This window comes from Gadus chalcogrammus, chromosome 15, assembly GCF_026213295.1.
Source record: "Gadus chalcogrammus isolate NIFS_2021 chromosome 15, NIFS_Gcha_1.0, whole genome shotgun sequence".
Lineage (NCBI taxonomy): Eukaryota > Metazoa > Chordata > Actinopteri > Gadiformes > Gadidae > Gadus > Gadus chalcogrammus.
Genome location: NC_079426.1, coordinates 27,070,654 through 27,080,071, shown reverse-complemented (window position 1 = coordinate 27,080,071; position 9,418 = coordinate 27,070,654). Strand labels below are relative to the sequence as shown.

General features: G+C 47.4%; 1 protein-coding gene across 1 annotated transcript; it reads right to left on the bottom strand.

Annotated features, from left to right (window-relative positions):
* Positions 1-1,184: 1,184 nt before the first annotated feature.
* LOC130404243 (uncharacterized) lies at positions 1,185-8,672 on the bottom strand. Its single transcript, XM_056608886.1, has 6 exons — positions 8,593-8,672; positions 5,830-6,027; positions 2,889-2,959; positions 2,677-2,754; positions 2,196-2,333; positions 1,185-2,092 (listed from the first exon to the last, which is right to left on the bottom strand). Exons 1-6 carry the CDS (start codon positions 8,670-8,672, stop codon positions 1,275-1,277), a joined length of 1,383 nt encoding a protein of 460 aa, XP_056464861.1. The 3' UTR covers positions 1,185-1,274.
* Between the last annotated feature and the right edge of the window lie 746 nt (positions 8,673-9,418).

Genomic DNA, 9,418 nt, shown 5'->3' with positions numbered 1-9,418 from the left:
GGGAATGTTTTTTAACTTCAAACGTGCCCCACCCCGTTTGTTGTGGACCCCTGTGACCACCAACTCTAACACGTCATCCGTCAGACCTGTGTCGTTACTCTGTATGACTTGGCTAATATGGTCCATAAACAAATCTGCATTGTAATCGTCACCCGATACGAGCACAGCCTGTACATCAGAGGCCAATGAAGGGCCTCTCAGAACCACGTTTAAGACACTACCATCGGCTGCACTTTGTGAGCAGCTTGTTATGACACCCGACAGCCTCTCCCTGATCAAATCAGGGACCTCCTGTAAATTTGCAAAGGATATACTTCTCAGATCAATGGACTGTCTAACCTCAAAGCCGTTAAAATGGGGAAATAATCTAGTATGCAACTCGTCATTATCTTCCCCCGTTACAGCAGGCACAGGTGTACCATCATCATAATCAACAGCACCACCATCACCGTCACCACAGCCATCACCCTCAACATAACCACCACCACCGCCACCCCACACACCACCACCACCACCGACCTGTATATTCGACTCTATAGGGACCCCTGCCACAGCCGGAGGGTCCTGAAATCCCTCGCCAACCCCTTCATCACGTTGCGACCCATGCAATACATCGATCTGCGACGATATGTATAGACTCTCTTGTGCACTATCCAACCACCCACCGACAGCGTTAAGTACATCTCGTGTGTTTGCCACCGCATACAACACGCCCCTTGTGTCTAAATCTCCTGTCGCCTCTAGCCCCTCCATGTCATCTAGGCCTGGCTCGTTCGAAACATTTATCTGTGCTGCCTGACATAGAGCATTAACCATACTATGCCCCCATGCATCCGCTGCAATTAACACACGCCTAGTTCTATCTATGCCAACACATATTTCCCGCATGTCTAAACAACCTTCTGCATACATACCCCCACCCCCCACGTGTCCTACGGCCGACAAATGAGACTAAATCCATAATGCTACCCCCACTATCAGATCTACGCCGTCTCTTGGGATTACCGTCTATAGATTTGAATTTCCTTTTTCTAGGGCTCATGGCGTTATGCATAGTGTGTACAGCTATAGTTATTTTTTTTATGCCAATAGATATATATATATATATATATATATATATATATATATATATATATATATATAAATAATAATTAAAAAAAAAAAAAACGTTAATTAGTCAGGTATTAAAAGAAAAAAAGTTTTATTACATGCAGTTTAAAACAAAAGATACCCTCTCCACGAAATAAAAGAAAAAAAACATTAAAAAACACAAATCAAATAATAGCATTCATCGTAAGAGTTGCTAGTGTGTCATTCATCACAGACATCTCGGTACTCATTGCCCGATAAGCATTGACGTTAGCTTCGCTAGCAGATTCCATTAACCAGAATTTTCTAGCGGTTTTAGCAGCTCTTAACCCCTCTTGCGTGTTAATTCTCTCTATGCCCTGCGTGTTGACACGCACAGCTGCCTCGGCATCCAAATGCTTACGCTGAAGGGCTTCGATAGCAAGACCATTACCGGTCTCAGTGTTTGGGGATTCAGCAGTCATACGATCACGTGCTATCTCGGCCCTGATAGCTATGAAGGCCTGCTTCGTCTGCTCTTCGAGATCCTGATATCTACGGTCACCACGTTTACCAGCCAACACACCCAGTTTACTCTGACGAACAATGGTTAAGGAGTTTACATCCACCGCCGCAGTTACCAAGGCTAATTTATCAGCAAATTCTTTACACCAGTTAACACATCGCACCCCCACAAGGTGTTCATCAACAGTAATTGCGGGGCCGGCTGGTAGCAGCGGCACCGCTACCTCATGAGCGCTGGGACTCACGATGCACGGGGGGTCGTGGCTAGGGTCTTGAATGGCGTGTAGGGATCCAGATGCAGGATCTGCAGGCTGGTGGTGTTGTACAGGCTCTGCACTGGTGGTAGCCCCTACGGATGTAGCAGGAGAGTCGATCCACTGAGCTGGAGTGAAGTCGATATGGTCCAGCAGCGATGAAGACCAGGACGAGAGGTCGTCAAGACCAGCCAAATCATCGGCGGTCAGCACTGGTAGTGGCGCACACTGGGGATCTCCATGGGCTGTTTGTAATAGAAAAAAGAAAAGAAATCAGTATCAAGCCCATCATGATCATTACACTCTATAGAATATGTATACATACTTTTTTTTTCATTAATTTCCTACCGTGTTGTATGGTCCCATCCGGTTGCACTGTGACGGTCTCTGTAGGCGACGCAGACGCATGCACCTCCACTGCCCCGATCACTTGGTGTTTGGAATCAGACCATACAGCCCCATGTTGCGCGATTTGGGGGTTTATGACTGCATGGATAACCTGGTTAAAATTCTCCGGAGCTAAAACACTATGTGTGGCGTCCTTGCAAGCCTTTTTATAAGGAATTTGTGGTTGATCTATGACCAGCGGTGAGCAGGGTATAGCCAATCCTATTCCCGCCGGTCTTTTCAAATTTTTCTTGGATAGTCGACTTGGTCCGGGGGTTCGCTGTTTCACAATGGCCGCGATAGGTACTAAACGTGGATCAAAAAACAAAATACAAAAGTATTTATGGGTTAGGTTTGGTTGTTTTAGATGCTCAATAAATAGATAATTTATTTTGGTAATACACCTATAGATATACTAATAGCGGGCGTATTAACAACTTACCAAAACTACCGCTTGTCGCCACATTAGTCTGGTCTGCTAGAATAGGTCTTTGAATGTTGAGCCGAATATCATGCGAACCTGTTACACATCGGGAAAACACAAATTTAATCGTTGTTCTACATGAATATACCATAACAACTAATAATAATAATGATAGAGAGAGTGTTATGGAACTATATATTACACGCTACTATAAAAACAAACAAACATACTTCCACGTGGACCCAGCTGCTGTTTCACGCTCTCACCACCGGCGCCGCAAATTGCTGTGGAGTAATCACTGCTTCAGTCAGATATAAACAGCTGATTCACATAGACATAGTCATAATATAATCATAATACACACATATGAATACTTACAGTCAGTTGACATAGTAGCGCAGGACGGATCGATGTTTTTTTCTTCCAACCGCTACGACGCGTTTACTATCTTAGAATAGCGTGTCTAACGTCCGGGTCAGAGGCCGTACTCTGCCATACCAATGGGACCCGTATATTTATGCATGATAGACGCCCCTCTGTAGACATTCGCACCTAAGACCCTGCGTCATAGACTCCTGGCCAATAGGTACTGGACACACACATACGTAGGTACCGCTGGCCTACGCCCACTCATCGCATCATAGACAATATGCAATTGAAAAGTAAAGTTAATCCAAATACACTATATTAGATGAAAATTACTAGAATATCTGTTAATAGTATCATGATATCGCCTAATATATTGTCAATGTGAACCACAGTCCGTATCTTCACTATGATAGTCCTATGGACCGTTGGTGAACCCTCCTTTTAACCCTAATATAAATATACCTATAAATATTTATATATATCTATATCATATCCCTGTACGGATGATTACGGATATGTTATCGGTACCCCCATCACTATATATAAATGTATCTGCCGGTTTCGTAAAATAGTAGGGTAGATTAAAAAAACACATTATTACGTCACACACACACACACGCACGCACGCACGCACGCACGCACGCACGCACGCACGCACGCACGCACGCACGCACACACACACACACACACACACACACACACACACACACACACACACACACACACACACACACACACACACACACACACACACACACACACACACACACACTCCCTCCAAATCACTATGTATATAGTACCGGGGAGACTTCAAACAGCACGTGTCTTCCAGAGCCAACGACTCACCCCATAATCAACATAGGGGACGGGGTGGACGTCAAGCATATGTGTGACAATCGAGGCTTTGCATCTCCCCAGACATTAAGGCACCGAATTATACACCCCTCAGTTTTCAATGGCATTGAATGACACTTTTATCCTGCACTACTTACAAGTACATTTGTTATAAGAATTGTACCATATAATGATGCTGCTGTCCACATAATGTTAATAGAATCATAGCCCATGAAACATCTGTTGACACACTCACACACACACACACACACACACACACACACACTCCCTCCAAATCACTCATATAGTACATATAGTACATAGTGCATATAGTACCGGGGAGACTTCAAACAGCACGTGACGATCCACCTATCTACAGTGTCCCACCTCACACTCTCTATGACCACAATACATCCGTCCATCAAGGGGCTCACCCCACAGTCCACATTGACGGCTGGCTGTCCTTCCAACAGCACTGTGATCTTCCTTTTAACACACAGTCCGCATTGACGGCTGGCTGTCCTTCAAACAGCACTGTGATCATTCTGCTAGCACACCTACAGACCAGACTCTTCGGCCTCGCATACCCCCCACACACACACACACACACACACACACACACACACACACACACACACACACACACACACACACACACACACACACACACACACACACACACGCACACAAACACCCACATGCACTAATCACACCCACATACACACCTTTGATTATACAGATCCCGCACCCCAGCGACCCCTGCAGGCTCACCACTGGCATTACACCTGTCATACCTACACAAAGGGTTTATGGTTTATGACGCGTCATAAACAGTAAACCGGAAGTGCCCCTGTGAATAGGGATACCCCCTACACCCCCACCCCCAACCCAGCCGGAAGTGAGTTCAGATAGGAATTGGTCCAGAGAGCATATAGGATATACTACTCGCTTCTTAGAAGCAGGTGAACCAGAGGCCATTTGAACACGCCGTCCGACCGCCACCCTACAGCCACCTGGCTGAGGGGGGGAAAGAGGCAACATGGAGGAACACACCACAAGCGTAGGACGCAGGTGGCCTAAGGAATATCGCTCTTTAGGTACCATGTACTGCCGTTCGGCCGAATGGTCTTTACATTTTTCTTTATTGGGGAAGGAAAAAGTAGGAGCAAGCTTCCGGAACTTCCCGGTCCGTGGCGCTGCTCTCCCCGTCTGCGGCAGCGGCGGCTGCGGCTGCTGCGGCACCGGCGCTGGAGTCGGAGGCGGCCCCCTGGAACGCTGGGACCGGCCTGGATCCCGCTTCCTCCCGGCCTGCTGGTGGGTGGAGCCCGTGAGAATCGCCCCGAACCGGGAACGATTCTCACGGACAGACTGCTGGTGCGCGAGAACCTTGGAGAACCGGAGACCAAATTGGCCATCCGGAGCTAATGGACCCTGGACGAGGCTGGCCCGCTCCCATTCCGGCACCGCAGTGTGGGAGAGCCATATGACCCTCTGTATCATGGTAGCCCACGCCATATGCCGGCCGGCCGAAACGGCTATCAGCTGGCTTAGCTGGAGGATGGCGCTGGAAAAGCGGGAAACCGCCAGCCATCTCGCGGCTTCCTCCGGGCCGTAGGCCTCCCTGTCAGCCGACAAGGAGACCATGGCAGAGGAGAGCAGGGCGATGTTGTTGACCGCCGCCGCGGATTGAGAGGCACAAACGAACACCCTGTCCGTTAGGCCGACAATCTGCTTCTGGAGGCGGTCGGGTGGCAGCGGCTTTTCGTTAGGGCGCCATTCGGCGCCCGGACAGAGAGGGGCTGCCAGGGGAGGCTCCAGGCAAGGGATCCCCCTCGCCTGAGTTACGGCCCACCCCTCCACGTTGGTGAAATCCGTGTAGGATTTCACCGGGGCCTTCAGGGTCGAAGGGTCCCCACCGGCAGCAGTGAGCAAGTGCTGCACAGGCAGGAACAAGGGGCACTGGGTAACCCGTCGGGAAGAAGTTTGGGGTGCGAAAGCATGATCTCCCGGAAGAGATCGGCCATCCGGCGCGGTCTCTCGCGTTGCAAGGCGGTGGCGGTTGAAACCCGGGAACGGGAAAAACCGGACGCCGAGTCGCCGAAGACGTCGTCCATGGAGGCGACGTCGTTAGCGTCGATGATGCCATGGTTGTCGTCAGGGCTGGCCCTGAACAGGTCGATGGCGTCAGCCAGGTCCACCGCAGGGGAAAAGAAGAGATGGCTGGAGAGGATCCCCTCTTCAGGCAGCTCCCGGCAGGCGACACAGGAGACGGAGGCCGCCATAGCAGCCGCGGCGTGGTCGGCGGCGTGGTCGGCGCCGAGGCACCGAAAACACGCCAAGTGTCCGTCACCCGGTGCCAGGGAGGCAGGACAGGAGGCGCATTGGAGTCCTGAAAAGGACCTTGCTCCAAGAGCGCTCTCAGGTGGCCCTGAAAAGGGCCATTTGTCCGCGGCCTCGCCCGAGCCGCTGCCACCGGCTTGGGAGATCCGAAAGCATTTGCCAAAACATTCTTGGCAAATGCTTTTGCTTCCGTCCAAATTTCACCTCTAGCGGCACAATACGAATGCCCCCGGCATTGGAATATGCTGAAGTCATCTTCTTCTTACTTTGTAGTGTTCTCAATTCAAGCTGATAAGCACAAGTGCTGAAAGAAAAGGGAGGATGAGCGACGGTATACACCGCGTTATATAGACACGATACCGTGGGAAATGTGGGCGGTGCCCACGCTGATAGGTGCATAGTTTGAATTTTCAGACTAGCCCATACGGGACAAGCCCATAAGGCGAAGCCTAGACGGCGTAGCCTGCATTAAATAGAACACCTTGTTTTACGATGTTTGATATTAACTCAGTTAACAGCTAGTTCTCATCTATTGCTAACGTTAACGGTTAGCTAGCAGTAACACTGCAGTAAGCTACATACCGGCTTTAGCTACAGTCTATGCATTGGCTACTACAATTTTCTGTCGTCCACTTTTATTGGTTGAGTGGAATACCTTTTGTACAGTAGCGAAGGTTTCTAGTGTTCCATATACATCTCAAGTTAATTCCATGATATTGCGTGAGCCTTCGCTAGTACTAGAAGTCATAAAAGCTAGGCTAAGAAAGCTAGCCTTCCAAGTTCACGTTCTCTCAGGTCACAATTATTCGATCTGAATGCGCCACCATGGGAATGCACCAACTCCGCTGTCATTTTACGACGCCATGTTTCTACAGTGGCTGACAGTCGACAAATCAAACGACTAGATACCAAATTGCGTTTTTCACATGTTTGCAATCTGCGGATTTACCACTAGATGGCAGGTATGCATGCTGTGAGGATGTCTTTGTGCGCGCCTATCGCATGATTTATGCTGCGTTCAAGTATTCTCTGCGAACCGACTCGGATCTCGGATGTGACGCCACGCCCACACTTCAAGCGTTTTATTATTTCGCTCGGTCGTTGGAGGAAAACATGGACGCCACCCGGAAAGCTGTTGTCGCGGTAGCATTGGCAGAGGACCAGGCGCTCCAAAATAAGTAGGCTATATGCCATAGGCAGAGATACGGACGCAGTAAGGTATTGCAGTAATATGAGTGATTGAAATTGCCATTTAAACCACCAAAGTGGTCCAAGCACAATGAAAACAGATCATACTTCAAGTCACAACGGGCGCAGCCATCTTGAATTCTGTCTCGGAATTTTGCTCGGTCACCACTGAGTTCAACCGAGTTGGCAAGTTCGCCGTCCGAGGAAAAGGGGCGTGTTTGTGCGTGTCGCTAGGCAACGTCCTCGGACCTCCGAGACGGATGGATATTAAAATGTGGCGATTTTTTCGGTCGCAATTGGTTTGCACATTTTTAAAAGTGGTGGGGAAAAAATTTGTATTTTAAATAGTGGTGGAGACATGTCCCCCCCGTAATCAACGCCTATGCTAGTAAGTCAGATAGGTACATGGGGGCTTTTTCATTTAAGCATTTAAATGTTAGTAGCAGGATCTTAAAATGTATTTAATGGTGGACAGGGTGCCATTGAAGGGAGGCTAAGATTGGGGAAATATGTTCACCCCTACTGTATGATAAATGATGATAGTTTAAATGATGGTAGTTTACCACTATGAATGCTCAATACATGTAACCGATAGTGATAATTATAGGTCTATGATGGTAGTTTACCACTATAGAGGCTCAATACATGTAACAGATAGGGATAATTATAGGTCTATGCAGGGGCGGATGGTGTATAGGGGCGATTTGGGCGACGCACTACCAACTGGGAGAAAGAGGATTTTTTTTCTAACATATTCTATGACAGCAAATGTAGTTTTCAGTGTTCTAGACATATTATCTGTCATTGTCCAATCAGAATCGTCAGATTCAAGTCGTGTTTCAAATGGTCCCGCCTCTCTGGGCGAATTCATTGACGTGGAAAATCGCCCAAGGATTCTCCCATTGACTGTAATGTTAAAACTTAGAACTGTAGAAAATGAGCCTTCAATGCATTTTCAATGGGGATTTGGGACTCGCCCTAACGTGCTTGCGTCATACGTAACTGGGCAAAGAGCGCAAAGGGATATCTTCGATCAAGTCACTTGCTAATTTAAACATGGCAACTGATGTGTGCAATTCCGTTGCGTCTCTGAAAGAAGTTCCTTTTAGTCGACGATCCAATTCAGATAAATTGGCATTAAAACAATCATGACCTCCAAGACCAAAATTAATAAAAAAGCGGTCGCACGTCGACATTCTGTACCAGAAGCTCCAGAAGAAGGACATTGATGCAGTCTTCATCAGAAGGGCCCTCGAGAGCTTCACAAGCAGTGTGCAGACCATTAGGTAAGATAATAACATTTATATTATTTGATCCTTCTCAAAGCAAAGCTTTGGTATGAGAACATATGCATGAAAGGAGACTGTATTTGTGTCCTTTTTTGTAATATATGTTCTTTTTTATAATATATTGCCAGTGGTGTCATCTCAAGGTCAAGGTCAAGGTTCAACTTTATTGTCCCCGTTGGGAAATTTTTCTTGGGCACAGTGCATCATTGCTTTCTTAAGAGTACAACAGAACAAAAACACAACCACAGACACAAACACAATCAGACAAACCAACATTTTAACATCGAGAACATTGGGCTTGATAGACTTAAACTGCACCTTGCTGTATTACATAGAAATCGACAGTATGGGGATCAAGTGCAAGTGTTTATTGCACTAGAACTTATGGATAAAGTGCTATGTGCTAGAGTGCTTAGTTCTAAAGTGCTATGTGCTAAAGTGCTATGTACTGTACTATGTGCTAAAGTGCTAACCTATTTATTGCACATCATTCTATTGCACATTGTTCATCAGCTTAATGGAGGCTGGGACAAATGATAATTTAAGGTGGTTGGATTTGCATAGCGGCACACGGAGTCTTCTCCCTGATGGCAGGGTTTCATATTCAGGGAAGAGTGGGTGTTGGGAGTTGGACATAATTTTCTTTGCTTTTTTCCTAACTGCCTGCTCATATATGCTCTGTATAGGCTCATATTCTTTCCTCCCTACGATTTTCATTGCTGTTTTGTGCATGCCGGCCA

What these genes read in the sequence shown, in the direction of transcription:
- LOC130404243 (XM_056608886.1), bottom strand. Translation starts at nt 8,672, where the DNA reads ATGGTCTGCACACTGCTTGTGAAGCTCTCGAGGGCCCTTCTGATGAAG. An exon ending in GCAGCTGGGTCCACGTGGAA is followed by an intron (nt 2,755 to 2,888) that starts GTATGTTTGTTT and finishes GATGTGTAACAG; the next exon opens with GTTCGCATGATATTCGGCTC. An exon ending in GGCGACAAGCGGTAGTTTTG is followed by an intron (nt 2,334 to 2,676) that starts GTAAGTTGTTAA and finishes TTATCCATGCAG; the next exon opens with TCATAAACCCCCAAATCGCG.